Raw genomic sequence first — 20,999 nt, 5'->3', positions numbered from 1 at the left:
GCGGTAAACGTCTAAAACCACAAAAGCGATCTCCCCGTACATGTTGGTTTTGTGGAAGAACAAACGCCTCCGTCTCATTTTTGATGTCTGAAAGAACAAGGAGCGTCTTTTTGCTGTTTGCCTCATGTCAGTTTCAGACAGACAGCGAGAAGGTGAAGACGACAAACAGCTGTCTGAATTGAGACCTCCAGGATTCAGGGCTGTGAGAGTCTCTCCTGTCAATCTTTTAACATCAAGAAAACCACTAATTTAATATCTGCGAGGCAAATTACTTACAGAAAACTCTGCAAGTTTCCTCATATGTTGACTTTTCTCTGATTGGCTTGGAGGAGGTCAAAACTTTACATCTATTAATGTAAAAACATGTTAAGTTGACAGCGAGCATGGTCTCAAATAGAGGCCTGTAGTTCTGTTCCCCCCACACTCCTCGATGCCAGCTGTGTCGGTGCACGATGCTTACAGAGACGGTGGAGCTCGGCGTGTTGGTTCCATATCCAGACGAGGGAAGCGAGGCCAACGACCAGCGGCGACCATCAGTCCTGTCGCACAACAGCAAACACAAACAGAGAATCGTCACGCTTCAGAGTCCGACGCCGAATCCACACACGGACGATGGATTGAAAACACTTTCAGTTTGTCTTTGTTCAAATGCAAATCTGCAAAAATTTTCCATGTTTGTATTGAAAACATGTAAATGAACTCCTACAGTCCTAATGATCACATGGTGGTAAATGAATGGTGACCTTTCTCTGGTATTGTTCAAAATGATTCTATAGGAAACAATACACAGAAAAACAGGAAGTTACAGGAACAATGAAGCAGCTGAGCGCACAACTGAAACTAGATGCCAGACTGATGGAGGAGAAAACTTCAGAGACAAACTCATGGAGGGAGGTGTTGAGGGTCAAAGGGACAAATGTGGGGTTTGAGGGCAGATGGAAGCCTAACATGAAGTTACCTGTCTGCTCTGTGGCAATGACTGTGGATTATAATAAAAATACACAATTACATGATATCATGTTGAGAAATGGTAGAAAATAAATACTTTATTGATGCTGTTTTTGAAAACATTGAGCATTGGCAGAGAAAATATTAACGTCTGGCACTGCTGAACGGCTACAACTCAGAGCTCAGCATACTCTCATTTTTCTTTAAAGAATCTGTGTCTGATGAGTCGCCCTCTGGTTTCTACTGCCCGACTCGTTCAGCTTCAAATCAAGCAAACATCAGCGGTTGTGTTTACCTTCGTGCAAAGGAGAAATGAGCAGAGGCACTAGGAGAGAAATTTCTAGGACTGTCTTGTGGGCTTGTTCCTGCAAGAAAAACAAAAGAAACGGAGATAAGACACATTGAAAGGGAAAACAACCGGCAAGTAAATTAAATTCAATCCCAGTTTCAAATTTGCAGCAAAAACAGAGCCTGGAAAAAGTGCAGTGAACCACTGACGGCTGCATTATCACAGATCACAGATGTTTCACAGGGTACATTTCAAGTTTCCGTTTCCTTGAAATCCTCCTTAAAGGATAAAAACTGCATAAAAAGCTGTGACTCTTCGTTCAGGTGAGGGAGGAGCTGCAGCCAATCCTGGCTCAAGTGAAATAATTCGAGGTGCTACGTAAAGTTTAATGAGAACAAACAGCAGCTGATTCTTTCATTGTTTACTAATCTGCAGACGATTTGCATGATTAATTGTTTGGTCAATAAAATGTCAGAAAACACGACGCTGGGAAATCCCTTTAAAAAGCCTCCACTCCACAGACGTACTCGTGCTGCACGCCACTAATTTACGTGTCATTATATTGGTAGGAACGTTAATTTCAATGAACGGATCCCACTTAAGCTGTAAAACCAACAGCGAGACTTAAAACTCTGCAGTTCTATCTGAATTTTTACCTCAACAGACATTCAGCTTGTGCACGCTGAAGGCACCCTGATCTAGAGGATTAATGCATCTCATCTGGACCTAAAGCCGTCTCTCAGGTCCTCAAGGCTGCAACAGTACCCAGCAGACACTGCAGCAGGTTTAGACAACAGTTGCTGTTTTCCGATACGTCGCAGTAATTCATACAACAAGGTCAGCGACCAGGCAAACTAAATCCGCCCACGGCTCATTCCTAAGGATCGTTTTCATCACGGCATATTCACAGAATGGACGTTTTCCAGCGAGCCAGCAGCCCGTTTGGCTTAATGTCAAACGTCCCGTCCGTCCTCCGCTCTCTGATCCTGCACCTTCCACTTGCTCCGACCAGATTGTTTTTGAAAGCCTCTTGGTTTTCACACAGCACGCAAAGATTCGTCTGGATGTCAAACATGACGCCTCGTGGCAGCGCTCGGTGTACTTTAATACTCTCGTCTCACTCGTCTTGAATGGTTAAACTTCTGACAGACGCTGCTTTGCGAATGTGATAGCTGTAAAGCCAGAAGAGCCTGACAGGCGCATAACTCATCAAAACTGCCTTGATGCTGCTGTAAAAACTAAACGTGCCGGAGAAAAAAGGCTTTTTTTTAATGTGGGTTTTACTAAAATGTAGTTCAGCTGAGCAAAAGAGTCCCTGCACACTTTACAGAGGAACAATCACGAAATAAAGGTACGAATGGTAACATTACAGGAAATTTACAGGGTGCAGAAAGCAACAATAGCATGATTGAGGGAACTGGTTGTCAAAGCAGAAATCAGCTGTCACAGGGAGCCGCAGCATGGAGGAAAAAAGGGTTTTCAGCCTAGATTTGAAAATCTCAACAGAGTCTGAAATTTGCATAGAGATCTTATTCAAGAGTCCTATTTCAGAGACGGAGAGCTGAATGAGCAAAGGCTCGACCCACAAAAGATATTCAGTCAAATCCAGGAACAGCTGAATCATCATCATCATCATCAGGGGAACATAAAGGAGGCGGCATGACCACAATCTCAAGCCCCAGTACGGGTCGTTTCATGTCCAGGTGATGATTCGCATTAGCTCATTTTCTGTAAATTAAGTGAATAAATAGCTCAAATAAAATGTGCTCACTCACGTTACTCTTTCACTCAATTATGCATGTAACAAAATATAAAATACAAAGAGAGATGGATCCTCCTCCCTCCTCATGCAGGACTCCCTCCCTTTACCTCCATCTTTAACGTCGACACAATGCATCATCCTTGCTGGTTATCGGGGCTTTGGGCCAATGAACACATTAAACTGTTGGGACCTTCTGAAAGGCGCCAATTAGCCGCAGTGTTTGCACTCCCGTAATGCGAAAACAAACCTGTGGTCCTGCATTAATCAGACATAATTACATCCCTCACTAAGGGAGGGTCCAAACAGTTAATTCATCAGATGCTACGATGCCTCCTGTGATCATAAAGACGGGCCTCCTCCATGCTGGGGAACAACGAGAGTGCCACTGAATCTTGTTGGTGATGAATGTCAACTATTTCAATTGCACTACAATCTTAATCACAGCCAATTAATGATGATAACACGTTCCTTCGGGAGTTAGGCTGCACCTGAAGAGACGGATTATCTACTGAGTGCAATAAGAGGAAATATGGTCGAAAACAATGCTGTTTAATGAAGATTTGATCTGCTCCAACACACCTACACAGCTTCAGACTTCATTACTGTACACGTCAGTTACATGACGACACTAAATGGAACTGAAAGGATGTTTTTCTTACCTTTGGTAACAATATTACGACTGAGCCACAGTCTCAGGTCATCCAACAGCTGAACGCATTCGTTAGCAAGAACACTGTGGCTTTCTGAGTCTGAGTCCATCTTGCAGTACAGACCAAACACTGTGAGTTTGCTGACCAATGCCAGGAAATAAAACGCCCTGCGGTAAATGAGGCCTCCCCTCCCTCTGCTCCCGTGCATTTCCTCTCTGCAGGCCGCCACTTCCTCACCGAGCACAATCACTGCCCTTCAACTCGCCACTGGACGGTTAAATTCTCACCCAAACACCACAGAACTGACCTGACACAGATTAACACTGAGGGGATGATAAAAAATTAAAGCCTTCTTTTCAGAGCTTTGCTCTCTCTCATTGCTTTCTACAAGCCTCTGGTTCCTATGCTGTTAGTCAACAATATCCAACGTGTGCATTAACTGCAATTTTGTCCATTTGATAACATCAACATGGTACGAGGCTGCCGGATAAGTGCTGGTCTGAAGCTATGCAAAGGGAAACAGAGGAGGATTACACATCTACTTGTGCATTTTTCTGTCTTGTTTTCCAAACTTTTCTTCTGCATGACACAATGGGCTGCACTCCCGTGGGAGAACATTGTGAACTGTGTGCACCAACGGATAAATTTCCAACAGTGGGGCGAGGAAACAGTGCGAACACGTTAACAGACATGCACAGACATACACGTACCTGTGAGAGATGAGAGAGGGGAGTGAGGTCTCGGTAAACCTGAAGACTGACCGCTTCCTATCAGGCTTTTTCTGTTGCTCGTTCTGCAGCTGTGAAACCACAGAGTCAAATATTAGACAGGACACTGGACAAAGAAAACACTTATGACAAACTTTCTATTGACAGCAGGAAAATCTCAACATGCAAATTAAAACTTGGTCCCATGATGTGATTTAGTGTGTTGGTGAAAAAAGTCCAAAATGACTCTGACAAACACATTTATTGAAGACAGAGGAAACATGTTCTCTAAGAAAGTGAAGGCCAGCCAAATATCTACGGAAGCCAAAAAAGGACATAATAATTAGCACTTTAAAGGCAACTGAAAAGCAAATGTGAAATTTAACCACTACTGAAAACTTAATGTTGAAGTTTAGGTGACACTGAAATATTAAGAGGAATCCTCGACCTCAATTTATGTGGTTTGAATCTCTTTCACTGAAATTTCCAGAAGGAAATTCACAGCTGGTGCTGATCCCTTAAACTTCTCATCTGGCGCCACCAACAGGCCAAGATTTTAATTTGTCCAGTGAGCCTTTTTATGACCACGTAGCTGTAAAACTATTGAAATTCCCACAAGAATTAGTTGTACTTAAGTACTAATTAGGAAATGTTGGCATGCTACACACGGGGCAGCTGTGGCTCAGGAGGTAGAGCGGTTGTCTGCCGATCAGGAGGTCAGTGGTTCGGTTCCTGGCCTCGGCAGTCCACATGCCGAAGCATCTTTGGGCAAGATTCGGCTTAGATATTCTGTTGCTTGTTTTGGCCTCTCTGTGCTTCCATAAACATTGTCTCAACACAACTGTATGTCTGTACTAATGGACACTACAACTTGTTATTCAATGTCTGAAGCAGATAAAACCAATGATTCACTACATTTCAGTCTGCAGTCGAAAAGAAAAAACTGACATTTGTTCATATGGGGCAGGTTTACAGTTCTGGGTTTAACAGTAAATATTGGTGCACACAGCGACATAAAAACAAGAACATCCTGGTTCAGTCACCAAAAAAGCAGTTTGTGTACAGCACTGACAAGGTTTTCCGCTCGTTGGTCACGTTAAAGCAGGACTGAGACTCTCCAGGAGCCACTGTGATCTACAAAATGTGACTCACAATAAAAGTAGCCCAGCTTCTAACCTTGAGAGAAAAATGCACTTCTTCAGCAGCAGCGTTCAATGTCCCGATTAGTCTAGGATTTATACTTTCAAATTAGAGGCAGTCAGTGGAAAGACATAATGCCTGAAGAACATGAATTCACTTCAAGGTCAGAGACTCAATGGCATCCGGTTACATAACCTCCTCAGAGAACTGAACTACTTCAGAACAGAATATTTAAGACGTTATTCAGTAATAATTTCAATCCTGTGCAGAATACAAACACCACAAAAACACATTCATTCTCCAGTTTCTCTCAGTGTGTTAATATTGAAGCTAGTCGGGGCTGTTCTCCTGGATTTTACTGCAGCTTTTAGTACAATATGATAGTATTCTTATGGCAAGCTTACATTTTTTTTCACCTTTAGCTCTTTCATGGATGAAGAGTTTGATCTCTGGCTGTTTTTCTGACGGCACAAACATTTAATTTTCATTCTTGCGGTGTTCCACAAGGGAGCCGCTTTGGTCCACTTTCATTTTCACTTTCTGTCAATGATTTACCACCTGTTGTTAAATATGTTGATGGAGTTATGTACAGGGATCAACTTTGATCTGAGCTTCACCAACAGCCGTGGAGCAGAGAGGGAATGTACATGTTGAGCTGCATACCGTCACTAAAGGGTTGAGAATCAACAAATTAGTACTGAAAATGCCCAAAACTGAATGTGTTGTATTTGATACTACAACAAGTCTTACTGAGCTCATATGGTAATCTCCTTTATCCAATCATGTGTTCACAAAGTGGTGAACACCACAATGGTTCAATGATGGGGAAAAAGCAATTCCCATCTTCTCTTACGACCGACGTTTGGTCACTTGTTCTGTCACACCTGGAGTTTTACAGTCATGTAGTCGAGTCCTGCTAAGAAACATCTAATAACTTCAGGTCGCACAGATCAGAGCAGCCACATTAGATCCTCGTTGTTCTTTGTGTGTGAGATGTAGAAACGACCATCACGGCTAACTGTGGTGGCAACATTCAAAGCTAGTTTTTGGCTATTCGTGCAAAATGTCTTTTGGAATAACATACCACACTTGTGTAAATTGCCTTATACTTGTTTTTCTTAGAGGTATAATACACATCAAGCGAGCGGTTTAAAGTCCAACAACAAATTATAGGATGATTGTTCTTTATAGAGCTTCTTCTTCTACGAACATCAGAAAGATTCAAAGTAGATCTTCTTATAATAATTCATGAAAACAAAAAGCAAATGCATAACCTGAAGGAAAGAGTCCACAGCATCGTGCTCCTTTTATATTCAAATAAGATCTGAAGCCGAACGTCATGTGTGAGTCAGACATGTTTTATAGCTGCTGTTGTCTTTTCTTTTCAACTAAATTTATGCACGAGGGCTCTTATCTATTCCCGCTTTGCAACTATTCTGTTTCATGTTTTTATTTATTACTCTGAAATGTTTTTATTTATCCCTTTTTCTGCAGATACATATTATGAAGGAATGGGTGGTCGGAGCTGAAGGGTCGGGTGGGATGGATGTGAGTGTGTGTGTGTGTGGGGGGGGGGGGGGGGGGGGGGGAGCGTGGCCTCGCCTCCATGTCATTATATTTTTAAACATTATTGCATTTAGAGCTCGAGTGCTGTTATGTTACAACACCAAAAATTATCATGTTGAAATAATAAAAGACAAAAATTGATGATCTCACTGTAGACGGTGCTTTAGTCGCTGCTGTGTTGGACCCTTGAGTCATTTCACTTATTATCAGATCTCAGTGTTTGGCTTTGTCTTGTTAATTATGTGATATTGAAGTATTACTTGTTTTTATTGTTACTGTTTATGCGTGGACCCCAGGAACACTAGCAGCCCCTTTATGGAAGCTAACGGGGATCCGAATAAAGAAGCTCAGAGCACAAAGCGTCAGTGGGAACCATCAAAGGCACACGAGCTTCTGCAGCGATGCAGACGAGCAGGCAACCTTCATCTCTTCGTCAACAGCGCTGAAGAGCACAGGTGCCGCTGCGGAGCCCTGAGAGCTTCAGTGTCACGTCAGCAGCAGTGGAGAGCGGAGTTCTCGGCGCTCCAAGCTTCAAATACACTGAAGACTTAGAAAACGCTGAAGGCTTCGATGGATACAAAAGCAATTACAACAGAGTTCTGACAGTTTGCAAGACGCTCGCTGCACCAATCAGACGCCGTTTGTTTTCTCCCTGGAGTTTTTGCATTTAAAGGCCTCGGCAGCGTTGAGGTCAAGAGCTGAAGGTGTGGCGAAGCTTTCCAAAATAATCCAGCACATCTGTTACGCTCATGCTCACAAGAGTTGATGTAAAAATGAATGTTAGCACATCAGATTCAGCCTCTCATGATCAAAAGTTGTAACAGATTACTGCAGAAATGAGGCAGAATCAGAATCGGCTTTATAGCCCGACATGTTTTTTTAAATCGTATTTTTATTTGCATGTTTCTGTGCAGCAACTTAAACATGTCAGCAGCTAACAGGTAAATCTCACCCTCAGCTGCTGCTGCCTCGGGATCTTCATGCATCCAGGATCTGCACCCTCACAGTGTGACATCACTTCCTGCAGTCGCTCCTTGACCGCCTCTCGTATTTTTCATGGACTGCTTCGCTCTTACAATTATTTTGTCTACAGCGCTGCTGTGCTAACATGCTGTTAAGAGTTGTATTGTTCATATTTTCCAGTAACATCACTGATGCTGCCGAACTTGTTTTCCTCTGCTGATTTCTGACTGCAGGATTTGAAGCTCTGCAGTGTGATTTTTTGCATTTTTGCAAATGAAACTTGCCCACAGACAGAGAGGAAGATGTTTCCTTATATGGCAGTTTTAGGGATGGGGATTATGCTAATAAATGGATGAAATCTCACATGCACACCTCCTCACAAACAGGTGGCATTTTATTGTATTGCACATTTTTCACAGAGTACAGTAGTTTTTAAGGACATGCACACTTGGTGTATCTGAAATGAGCAACTTTGTCCAGTTAAGGGACTTGAAACTCTTGTATGACCAAACCTCACAGAAAAAGTAAGACATTTAGAAAGAGAATCCAAAAATGACGGACAGCAGAGGTTTCCAAAGCTGCTTGCAGGTCTCTGCTGCCACGCTGTCGCACCAAAACCTAAACTCATCTCCCTGAATCGGAGGGGAAACCCTGTTTGGACTGAAATCCCATTCATCCTCGTTTACTCGAGTGGTTTCCAGGGCTAACCCCTGCAATCAAGAGTGTGGACACATGCCATGAATCATTTATCATGAACAGGAGGGAGTGAATAATATCTGGTACACAGGTGCTCAGTCAAAGAGGATCAGATTTATCGAGGTCTATTTATACCCACTCACTGTGGATTAGGCCAAGAGAATGCCACACTGCTGCCCAATCAAGCCCCCTTGTTGCTTCACCCATCCCGGTGTTTGCACCCCTATTAGAGAGCCGAGTGCCACTCATGGAGACGCGTAAGTGAACGCTTTGACGAAAAATACAATAACACACGGCAGGATGGCCCACAGGCTATCTTCATGTCGTTTGATGCTAAGATGAGCTTTGTTGGAGGCACCTCTGCGGCCAGAGAGGCTGAGCGAGGGGGAAAAACGTGGCTGTATAAAGGAGGGATAAAGAAGCCCTGGGCGAAGACGATAGGGAGAAAGTAGGCCAGCGTTGTATGCTGTACTGCAGATGTGTGAGATTTCCTGGAACGGATCCATATGAGATTTACTCGTCTCGGTTATATGCAAAACCCTCAACCTCATCAAACCATTGTTGTATTACACACCAAATCTCCACGAGCGACGCTGCAGACGACTGAAGACACCCCACAGAAGGCGTTTATCAAACTTAGAAACACTTTGCATAGCGTGGTAGAAATATTTAACCGTCCTCACTCTGAAAGTTTACATTCATTTCATTTTCTACACTGACCTACATTACTGGAACTCTTCATTATTACAAAGCAATCTGAACGTGTCAAAAACAATTTCTCAGATTTCAGCGTGCCAACTTATTTTGGGTACCGGAAGAGGCAGAAATAGATGAAAGCCTTTGATTTAAAAGGCTCTGAATACAGATAAACTTGAAATGTCTCATCCTGACCCTCGTCAACAGAAAGCCATGATTAATCTTTTTCACTTGTGTGAGTTTTGCTCTCCTGTCAGAGCTGTCAGGTGAGCTGACAAAGCGCAATGCCACATAAATTGCTGCTCCTCGCTGACAAACCCAAATTCAAAGTCAGACATATGACACACACACACACACACACACACACACACACACACACACACACACGCTCTATTAATAGCATTTAAAAACTTGCAGCCCATTTTTCCAGCCCTGAAGACGATGTCATTCTCTACATCTGAAGATGTGCAGCGTTACATGGAGACTCAGCGCTGACTAATATCTTTGTTTAGTTCAGTGCATCAGATATTTAACTACTCTGACTTCCTCATACAGACCTGTCAGCTGCCTTAAAGCTGAAAAACAGTTCACATCAAATTACTCTGATCAGAACTAACGAGGCTGTGACCTCTGACAAGCTTCAGTGTTCAATGAGCAGGAAATCTGACTGGTTTTCAGATGAAAAATATATTTACACCCCCCCAAAAAAAGAAGTCAGTATTCCATGTTAAGCTGCTCTGCACTATAAAATGGGTCAGGACAGGGATTAAAAATAAATATCAGTTATATGGGCTTCACCAAACCATATACAAAAACTGGGATCAAGTGGCTTAGCTGTAAACCAGCGTGTACACACTCTGAATCACATAAACCTCCGACATGTTTTTAATTCGGCGACGTTAAAAAGTCGAGACGGACAGAATCTGAAACACCACAACAACATGAAAACAATCCCCATTTCCACGTTCCAACTGTTAATCAATGCAGATGGCACATAGGACGGCACGCATCCTGAGTCAGGAACATGAGACTGCCTCGACAACAAACACTCGATTACCACTGGACTCACAAAGCAAATAACACACAAAGGAAAGAAGGGAACACCCAGCTTCTTTTTCACCAAGCAGTTCAACTGACCTGCTGTAAATACAAAGAGAAACGTGCCTCCTCCTCCAGAAACGACACAGGGAAACAAGCAATTCACTCACTTCTGTGTCTGATTATGATTTGTGAGGAAGCTTGTCTGCACAGAAACAAACCAGAATCAGTGTCATGATGGCAGAAAAGGCTTCAAACTGTTACCTTTTGGAGCGGCGCAGTCGGGCTCCACTGAAGAAATGTGGCATGTTAAAGTTGGACAGCACCGTCCACAGACTTGAATCTGACATTGTGTCCAGGTCATGCCAGAGAGGGAGATGCAAAGGGGGCTTCTGAAGACCCAGAGAGGAGAAGCGGCGGCGGCGGCTTTCAGGGTTCGGGAGGATGTGACCTCCAGAACAGTCCTGACAAGTACTCCTACAACAGCTCTCCTTAGGTCCAAACTTCCTCTGCACAGGCACATCTGCAGCCAGCTGCGGCATAAACACACCGGCAGAGAGGACACGTTGTCCTCCTCTGTCCTCAAATAAAAAAAAGTAATCCAGGGAGGCTCCTGAAAGGCACACAGAGTGTGTGATCCAGGTCAGGCGTTGACAGCCTCTACTGTTGCAGCGATCTGACACTCAATACCAGCTGACTTTTTGTTTCAGCGTCTCACTGCGACTGTGCTCCGTATCCCAAACACTCACCCTGCTCCCTTCGCTCAACATGCTTCATATCATGTAACAGGCATCTACCACTTCACATCCTGTGAAGGGGGGGTTGTGAGACAGAGGGGTGCTGCATCATCAGCAGATGCTGCTGTGCACTCGCAGCTTTCACACACTGGCTCCCCTCCAAAAGTTCGGTGGGTCAGTGTATTAAACAGGGCCTATTTGAAATGGAAATGCGGTGCTTGTGCACGGCTTTCTCCTGCCTCTGCACACACTCTTCCCTCAGCACAGACAGGACTACCTCGTTCATATGATGAGAGCCTCACCTTAACTTCATCACCTTTGATCTGTGCTGATAAGCAGCCAAACACAAATGACGACACAGAAACACGCAGATCTAAAGTCAACAACACCTGCCTTTATCCAAATATTGATCAACAAACTGCTTTCGCTTTAATTATAATAAAACTGACCTTTCAGAAAAGGAACATTCGTTTCTTAAGAGCTGAACACGCTCGTGCTCATGCATGCATCACACACACATAAAGTGGCATTTTGTCGGCTCAGTGATGAATTTGACTTTGGAGTCCTGCATGTACGTGTGAAGGTTCAGGGTCAGATGATCACAGCAGCGACGCATGCAGACAAATGCTCTGAAGCAGCAGAACAAAACAATATTCCAAACCATATGAACCATTAACAGCCTATCACTAAGAGTCCAACCTTAGGACCGAGCCATTGATTACTTTTATCCAGCGATTATGAACAAAGTTCAGCCTGCAGACAGACGCTCGCTGCAATAACAGAAGCCGTGAGCTGCGATAAGCGCGCCTCTGTTAGCGTGTGCAGAGTCTGAGCGTGCTGTAATCACATGATTGATGGAGGGAGGTGTGCGTTTTACTTTCACCACCCGGCTTCAAAACATTCATCGAGCTTGAAGTCAACAGAAGAAGCTTTCGTCATCATGTGAGCGACAGAGAGCAAAGACAAAGAGTTTGGCAGCGACGTGGGCTGAGGGCTAATATTTATTGATTGAGACGTCAACTGACAGCAAATTAACTGGCAGCAATTTTGATAGTGGAATAATGGTTGAAGTCATTTTCTAAATAAAAAAAATCTGCTCTCTAATGCGAATATTTGCTGGTTTTCTGCGTCTTCAATGACAGTAAAATGAACTGTTTTGGACTGTTAAAATAGGTCATCACCTCCAGTCTAAACCAAATACAGTATTTCCAGTTAGTGAGAAGGCGTCTGAGGTGGACGAATGTCAAGACGAGACAAATCTGGACCGGATTCTGCACATATGTTCCTGTGAGAGCGACAGCTGGTGGCGATAATGCACCTCTGTCGCACCTCTGCTGTTCTCATCTGCAAGCTTAAAGCTTTTATTTTGAAAGTCAGTTAGTTTCACCGTCTGGAGTCATGTGACATGTTTCCATATAACTGCAGGTCAACTGCATTGTCATAACACTGGAAACGATGAAGAGGAGAGCAGAAGAAGCGGCTGGAAGAGCGGCTGAAAGCTTCTCTGAGGAAGTGCACAGTCAGACCTGAGGACCATCAGGATGCAGCAGATTAGTCCAATCACCAGCCTGGAAGCTCAGGGGGGGAGAGGGAGGAACACCGTGACTGGCACATCACCGCTGGCTCTACTTACATGTACCTCTGCTGTAATAAAGTGCCATCAGGAGCCATTTCTGTCCGTATGGAGTGTGTATGTGTGTGCGCTCCCTCGCAGTGGCTCAGTCCGTCTCCCCACAGGCCAGCGTGACAGCTTTCACTCTAATTATGGCTCTGCTCTGTTTCTGCGTTCCACATAAGAAACGACGGTTCAGACGGTTCAAAGTCAAACTCGCGCAGAGCAGCGTGAACAGAGAGGTCGCCGGCAACACCGACACCACAATCAGAGCAGCTGAGTTACCGTCCTCTGGCTGACTTATGATTCACGTTCGGGCCGTGGTCGAAAAACATTAGTTCTGATTTAGTTAAATATGGAGATGCAGCATGTGCAGCGTGTGATGAATGTATACAGTGTTTCTATGTGGGATGAGGAAGAACCGTCCATCATGACACACAGAGGACTGAGTGCTTCCTTTACAGCAGAGTAATGAGCACAAGCACCAATGTGTCATCATTCATAAATCCTGGGGACAGTCGGTGTATTTTGTCTATTCTGATGAGCGACTCAAAACAAAAATAAAAACCTTTCACTGCCTTACAGTTAGCAGCCTTGCACGGTCACTCTCTGGGTTTCAGTACTCTGGCTAAACCTCTGAGACTGAAGTTACTGCGTGTCCTTCAAAGCAGTTTTATTACAAAACATAACCGAGTGTTTGGCAGAGCGAAACTGCCGCTCAGCTGTTTTCAAACCATGTCGGTGCCATTTAAAGCTGCATTAAGACCCGACTTCAGCCCCGCGTGAAAGAACTCAACCTGCTCATCATCCGAACGAGTTCAGTCTGTCAACGCTGCAGAGCTGCTGATGCAGAGGACTCCGGGGAGGAGACGCAGCAGCATCGAGCAAAAAAAAAAAAAAAAAGTTGATCCTGGCTCAACTTTTGACACAACGTGACATCATCCTGCAAGATCCCATGCTGGCCAATCAGCAGAGACATGCAAGCGCAGATTATTTTGAAGGGTGAACAGTGATTTTTCAACAGTGTGCACTGCTGTGCAGAGCTCTGACGTCTGATAAACCCTCAAACTGATGGATCTCTTGCTCTAACTGATCTCCTTAGGTCATATTTCACATCTCACCACCACTTAGGCTGGCTCCCTTCCTGGCTTGAAGGTCTTACTAAAGCTAGACCTTCTAGAGTAAAACAAAATCCATGCATAATCTATAACCCTTATGTACAAGCATTAAACACTATAATGCATTCTCTGCAACAGAGTTGGATCAGGACAGAAAAACACAGCCTCAGCGGTTTCAGGTTCACCTGTGAACATCAAGGCTCACATGATTTTAACACCTGGGATGTTAAAATACTGCAATGTCACACTAACTTTGCCACCAACTTCTTAATCGAACATCCTGTCTGTCATGTGCAGATTAGGTTGGTGCTGCTGTCTAATGGTCCTGTAGATGCAGCACAATGTGGCCTCTGTGAATTCAAGTTACAGGTTACAGCATCATTCTTTGAACATGTGAATTGGGCCTCATCTGGGGTCATGACACACGGCGCTGCAGCATCAAAGTGAGTCGCTGTATTCAGAGCGTTGGCACACGGCGGAATAAAAAAAAAAAACTGAAATTGTCAGAAAAATAAAAAACAGTGCGCTCTTGTGTGGAGCTGACTCACTTAAATGCCTGCTCCCCTTGACTTTCTATGAAAGCTGAGCAGAACAAGAGGAGATCGGAGGTGACATAGGTGGGTGTTTCATTCTATTCATTGATGCAGAAAATTCTTCAAAATTGAGAGTTTTGAATGAAGTGGAAAAAAAAAAAAATATCAAAGTTTGGTTCCAACTATTGGAAAAATCTGAGTCAAAAGAAGCCAACAAAGCCTGAGAGAAACCATAGACTGACACTCTTTTTGTTAGTGAAGTATACAGACATTTATCACGCAGTGAAAAGTCAGGTTTTTTCTTTAAGGCTTAAACAACTGAGTCCTATCTGGACTGTGTTTAAGAGAAGCTGCTGCAGAGGAAAACTGAAGCTAACCATGAAGGTAGAACACAACATTTTAATATGATCAAGACAGTAAGAGTGAAGAAATCCACCTTTAAATATACCCAACGGTAGAGACTTCCTGTCTTCTCTTGGCCTCCTCTGTCCAACCAACCAGGAAGGACAAACATCAGAGAGGCAGCGAAGGAAAACAGCGCGTACAGCCAGAATATTTTCAGATATAAGTCAGTCGAGTTGAATCAACCAAACCAGAGCTGGCGATTGTTGAACAAAGGAAAGACGAACCCGTGAGTTTTACTTCGTTTCTGTTGGGTTTAAATGAAACGATGATCTGCGCGGTAAAATCGCTCTTTTTGTCAATGGAGTTTGGTGGCTTTGAGGAGAGCGGCTGTTTCTGGTTAAACAAACGGGATTTTCCTCTTTCACAAAAACATCCATCTCTGCGGGGATCCTTTCCATAATGTTGACAGACACTTAGAATAACAATCTGAGCCTGTCGGTGGCAAAAACACTCTCAGCTGACGGTCACTGACAGGCACAGTCGCCCTCAAGGGCGTCACAGCCACTGCAGCCTGTTTTGCAGCTGCCAGCTGATGTGATCTACTGGATCAATCCAAAAACTTTTTGTACCTATTAGTCACTTAGAGAGCAAAATACGGTCCAGGCTTAATGACCTATTTGAAAGTGAAACTCCAAACGAGGAGAGGACTGAATCACTGATTCACATTAACCTCTGAAGAAATAATCTTCTCAGAGATAAAACTCTTGATGTTCGCCCCACCAGCACACAGACTCTTAAATACTGATCACAAACAAGCAATGAGCTTGGAGAGGAAACCAATAACGAGGAATCTAAGCTTTCCCCATTTTCAATAGTCTTCATTCCTAAATGAATCAATCCAGACGGGATTCAGACAGATTGGGACCATTCTTCGCTTTGATGTATTGCAAATGCCACAAATCCTACTTAGCACATGAAAGAGGAGCATAAACCTCGGAACAGAGAGGGGCAAGATGGGGGAAGGGGTGACACCATCAACATTATATAAGCACTGTGTCCTCCTCTTTCAATGTCAGATGATTTGAGGAGGGCGAGCTGAATACCCGGTGCCAGCCTTGTGATGCATGAAGACAAGACTCAAACATCCACTAACAGGCTTTCCAAAACAAAACAGCCGTGGTTAAAGAGCTCTCGCTTACCTCCAAAAATGAAAGGCGTGCAGCGGGCTGCACGGACTGCAGGGGCTAGTGGGAGTGGGGCTCAAGCTTCGGGGAGTGAGGCTGCAAGTTAAATGGAGTGTAGTGAATAGTTGTCTTTTATCACACACAGGACAGAACCCCCCCACCCACCCACCCACCCAGTACACCCCCACACAGCTCTGACACGTGCCCAGATGAAGACAGCAGCATCATGAAGAGTAACGATCCCTGTCAGATGAACCAGAATCGTGTTTATAGAGCAGGTTCCCGAGGAATTTGTCTGGTTCTGCAGCGTTTGTTTGACGCTGGGGATGTCGTTTCAGCTCAGACGGGAATCAAAGACAAACAAGCACACTGGCTGAAAAGCTACAGATTATAAAGGGAGTTACACATTAACCTAATTTCACGTTCTTCACTGATTTCTTGCGATGAGGTTAGAAATAGCGTCTCCCTGTTCAGACTTCTGCTTTGCCTGCGTGACGTCACGGATCTGAACGGTGGTACTGCAGAGCATTAGGTCATATAGAGGTGAGCAACTTTTACTGCAGTGGCAGTCCAAAAGACAGCTTTTAAAGGAGAAGTCTGGCTGTTTTTGAACAGACCATGAAAAAACCAAACACTGAATTCATCCCATGAACGAGTATTGTCTGTGCAGCCTGATGCAACTCAGTGTTTTGTAGCACAGAGCTCCACTGTTGCCCAAAAACACATCAGTGAGCCACACTGTTAAAGTGAGTGATGTTCCTTCAGTGACATGAACACTGCAGGTCATTTTGAGTCAATATCACATGCACCGTCCTGCAGCAGTAAATACTCACTAGAACACCAAATGTGTATTAATCCACTGATGAAAATAGTCCCAGACAAATGTACCATTTCGTCTGGTCGGAGGAACTTTTGCTAAAAACTGCAGCGGCCAGCTGTTCTGAGCGAATTCCTGAGCCCTCCATAAAAGTGAAACTATATATTTGTGACCCATTTTTAAAAGATTTATGTCTTCAGTAGGAACGAATGGGCTCGGGAAGTCAGAAAGCGCCCAGAGACGGACCAACACATCACCAGTTTTGGTCTTTTCATGGATTTGTTGATAATTTGAAAAACAGACGTGTATAAACTATAATCAGTGTGTACCGTTCACTCAAGAGGGGTCGTTTTAAATGTTCGATAACACAGCAGTCCTCAGTATCCACTAAGTAGGATACAGAGGAATTATACCTCTTGATCTCTAGTTTGTAAATGAACACAACGATCTATTAACGACTTCATTTTTTGGAGTGCTGTCCTAAAATCTGCATAGAAATAATGGTTTTAAAGCAAACTCAACAGTCACTCATCGGTCCAATTACGCGCTCTCAGCTGCAGGATTAAAACCCTCAAATGGAGGGAACCATGACAAATACCTTGTTGACCCAAATAACAAAAATGTATGAAGTCACACAGATGACTGTGGCTTTGAGCAGAGGGGAAACCTGCCATGTAAACACACAGCCTTCAGTGATTCGCTGCTTTTAACCTTATTGATCACATCCAGCAAACACTGGAACGACTCTCGCTGTAGGTGTGTTATGAGCATGTGTGTGTTTCCTGCATGTGCACCGAGCGAGTGAACGTGTGTCACGCCAGCGAATAAAGCATGTTGTGCAGTTGCGGCACTCCTTTGCGTGACACGTTCCCCGTTCTATCGCACACACGTGCATGAAAACACACACACACACGCACACACACAGACAAACAACCACAAGTCAGCGGCTGTCGCCTCGCTGTTAAGGATTTGACATTAGACTTCCTGCTGCAGATGCTGCTGCTAATGCTAACGCTGCACACAGCTTAAAGCAACAGTGGAAGACAGCAACAAATATGACACACAGACGGATGAAGCTACACACTGCGGAGGAGCTGCCACCCCAGGAGGATAACGGAGGAAAATACTCACTCTAGCGTCAGCCCTGGAATCCTCAGCCTCTCCCGCTGGGCTTTCATGGCTGAACTGTGCTCGTTTGCTCTATTGTGGTCATGATATGCATTCACGCTGCCGGCCTGCCTCCCGCCCCCCCTGCACTGACAAAGAGCCAGACCCAGCCACCACGGTGCGATGAGACGGATTGGTTTTCTCTTCCCCAGCAAAAAGGGAGGGGGTAAAAAAGGGGGGCCTCAGTCCTTGTTTTGGTCTTTCCACGTTCCACCTTGAAGCTGTCAAATGAGATCCTCAGTCGCCTGCGGAGGGCACGGAGGCAGGACAATACCCCTTCTTCCCTCCCCTAATACACGCCCCCTGCTCCTTCCCTGCCCCCCCACCCCCACCCCCCACAATTCCCCCACCAGCTGGTGACTTGCTACACAGCAGAAATGAATGCAATGAATTAAATCTACATTTCGTCTGCTCCTCTAACACGCAGTCACCTTGACAGATGCTAACACAAGGCGCGCCTGATGGGATGCAATGTCACCACGACCACGGGGATGATGTCATCTTCGAAAGGCGAACATAATGCACCACGACGTGCCAGTCCACATCAGTCAGTGCAGCAAGACACACCTGGAATCAAGTGCTTTCCATGCAATAAAAAAACAGAGAAAAGAGCTAAAAACTGCACAATGCAGTGGAATCTGTTCAAAGGATCTCAGCTCGCAGGCAAATAGAGGCATGAATGAGTGTTTGTGTTGATGCATAGGAGTGTCGGGTGTGAGTTAAAAGCTGAAACCCAAAGTGATAAAAGCATGACGTTGCACCAGAGTGTCCGAGCCCCTGCAGGGGTTTAAAATAAGCCCCCGGAGGCTCCTGCTTATCACGAGGAAAATCAGCCATGATGCATTTTATCCACACTTATTATCACGGACGCTCCGTTACCATCAAGATCCCAATAAGTCAAAATGAATCAGTGACTCACTGGCAGGAAATTGTCCGAGGATGAACTCCTGCATGACAAAAGAGGGGGCTTATTCAGACAATTTGACAACGCGCTGTAAAAAATTACACTGCCAGAAATGTGCTTGCAATGAGTCAGCTTCAGGAACCGCAACAGCCAAGTGCTGCATGATGCTTTTGTTGGACCTGGAACGACGGGAGACCAGACAGACAGCACTCAGCTGCTGCCTCACTCACTCATCCAGCGGACTGATGAATTCTTCATTACTATGAGCATGTTTGGGGGAAAACAGCCACTGCAGATGACACCGAATACTGCATTAACCACAGAGTAGTAGAGGCAGGAACTGGAGCATAAGAAGATGCAGAGTTGTATCTAGAATAGGTCGGCTACAAACTCGCCTGTCTTGAAATGTTAAGACTTGCAGCTTGCAGTGAGGCTCCAGCTGACTTTTATATTTGAATGTCGGAGAATGAAAGACAATCCGAGCAAGCCTTGTTAAATCATGCAGGGTATGGAGGCTGTGTTTGGCAGAAACTGAAACCTCTGACCCATGACTTCCTGTCAGTAAAAGGTGCTGAACCCTGTGGGTTGCAGAAGACTCCTTCCTCCCTCTGAAAGTCAATGAGACATAACAACAGTATTTTCGGGGAGCTGGGGCAATGCCCTCTGCCCTACCATGTGTCCTGGAAAACGCAGTGGAGTGAGGAGCATTCAAAAAGAGTCATTTGGTATAAATGCAAACACACATCCGCAGAGCAAACAGCAGTATCACATTAGCTGGACGTCTATGGTGAGCCACTAATGCACATACACAGATCTGCATAAATGCAATCCAAGTCAGCGTGATTTTAGGCAGCTTGTCAACGTTAACATAAACTTGGTAGGCAGACTGAGACGAGCTAAGTCTTTTGTATTCAACTTGTAAGGAAAAGAACAGGCAGCGCTCCACACAGGACCCTTCACACCCGCTTCTATCCTCGTCCCAGCTCTCGTAAACTAAAATCCTCTGAAACGCCTTCAAAAATCTTTAAATCCGACTGCCATTAACACTATAAACAAGCAGTGGAAGATTTTTCACTCCTCTGTAAGCATGCTGTGTGGTTTTCAGTCACATCACGCGCCACATTTCCATCGTTTTATGATGGTGAGGAGCTAGAGGGATATTTGAGAGCAGACTCATTTATTTTTGGTCCCATGCTTTAAATTACTGTCTCTTCTTTAAAGGAGTAGTTTGACATTTTGGGGCGGATGCAGTTAGATGAGATCTATATCACTCTGATATCTGTGCATTAAATATTAAGCTACAGCCAGCAGCTAGTTAGCTTAGCACAAATACTGGAAACAGCAAGTCTGGCTCTGTCTAAACGTACCAAAATCCTCCTACCGGCACCTCTAAAGCTCCCTGATTAACATGTTAGAGGGAGTTTTTTCATGTTAAATCGTCACATTGTGGTTTTATGTGCTGGACTACTTCTTGGCCAGGTGCAGTCACACCTTTGGAGAGAGCCAAGCTCGGCTTTGCCACCTTTTCCCTGCCCTTATGCTAAGCTAACCAATCTTTTCCTGACTGTAGTTTCATATTTACTGTACAGAAAGCATATTTCCCCAAATAGTCAAACTACTCCTTTAATATTGGCTGTTTAAAATGGTCTCAATGTGGTTTTTGTCTTTCTAGGAAACGAGTTCAGACTGTCATCCCTCTCTCCACTGAAGCATGAGACACTCTATAAAACAATAATACCTTCAGTGACCATCTCATTGCATAAATAAATAAGTAAAAAAGTCTCTCTTTCCAACATCAGAGTATTAAGGACAACTGACCACACAATCTACTCCAGTTCACTACACACCTCATCTCACCGTGAGGAGCCCGTTCATGAGCGACGTTCGATATAAATTATTAAAGTGTACGAAAGACATTAAATAAATCATAATAACGTCAGCTGTGCGCCGTGCAGATGTTGAGCGTGCACTCAGAGATATGCATCATTTGTGTCCACATTTTTAAAACAGAAAAAAGATGGACTGAATTCATTCATCTGTCAGCGTGATTTATTTTTTTGGTGCTGTTAAGTTTGTGGTTTTTGGCGAAGGCAGGTGACTCACCAGGGTTTTCATCATAATGTACGA

General features: G+C 44.3%; 1 protein-coding gene across 12 annotated transcripts in view; it reads right to left on the bottom strand.

The window, feature by feature from the left end:
- mast4 (microtubule associated serine/threonine kinase family member 4) overlaps positions 1-20,999 on the bottom strand; it is an 88,866-nt gene that overhangs the window by 21,621 nt on the left and 46,246 nt on the right. For 5 of the 12 annotated variants that reach the window (XM_076757483.1, XM_076757489.1, XM_076757484.1 and 2 more), the window contains exons 5-8: positions 4,360-4,448; positions 1,244-1,313; positions 959-979; positions 461-539 (exon numbers count right to left, since the gene is read on the bottom strand). In XM_076757483.1, coding sequence (XP_076613598.1) covers positions 461-539; positions 959-979; positions 1,244-1,313; positions 4,360-4,448 — 259 coding nt within the window. Of the gene's footprint in view, positions 1-460; positions 540-958; positions 980-1,243; positions 1,314-3,658; positions 3,898-4,359; positions 4,449-10,719; positions 11,567-15,999; positions 16,081-17,932; positions 18,181-20,999 lie in introns of those variants that run through there. The other 7 variants (XM_076757486.1, XM_076757487.1, XM_076757493.1 and 4 more) reach the window with 6 other exon arrangements.

The sequence above is a fragment of the Chaetodon auriga genome, chromosome 19, assembly GCF_051107435.1.
Source record: "Chaetodon auriga isolate fChaAug3 chromosome 19, fChaAug3.hap1, whole genome shotgun sequence".
NCBI classification, from domain to species: Eukaryota; Metazoa; Chordata; class Actinopteri; order Chaetodontiformes; family Chaetodontidae; genus Chaetodon; species Chaetodon auriga.
Note: the sequence above shows the minus strand (reverse complement) of the source record. Positions and strands in the feature narration are given on the sequence as shown.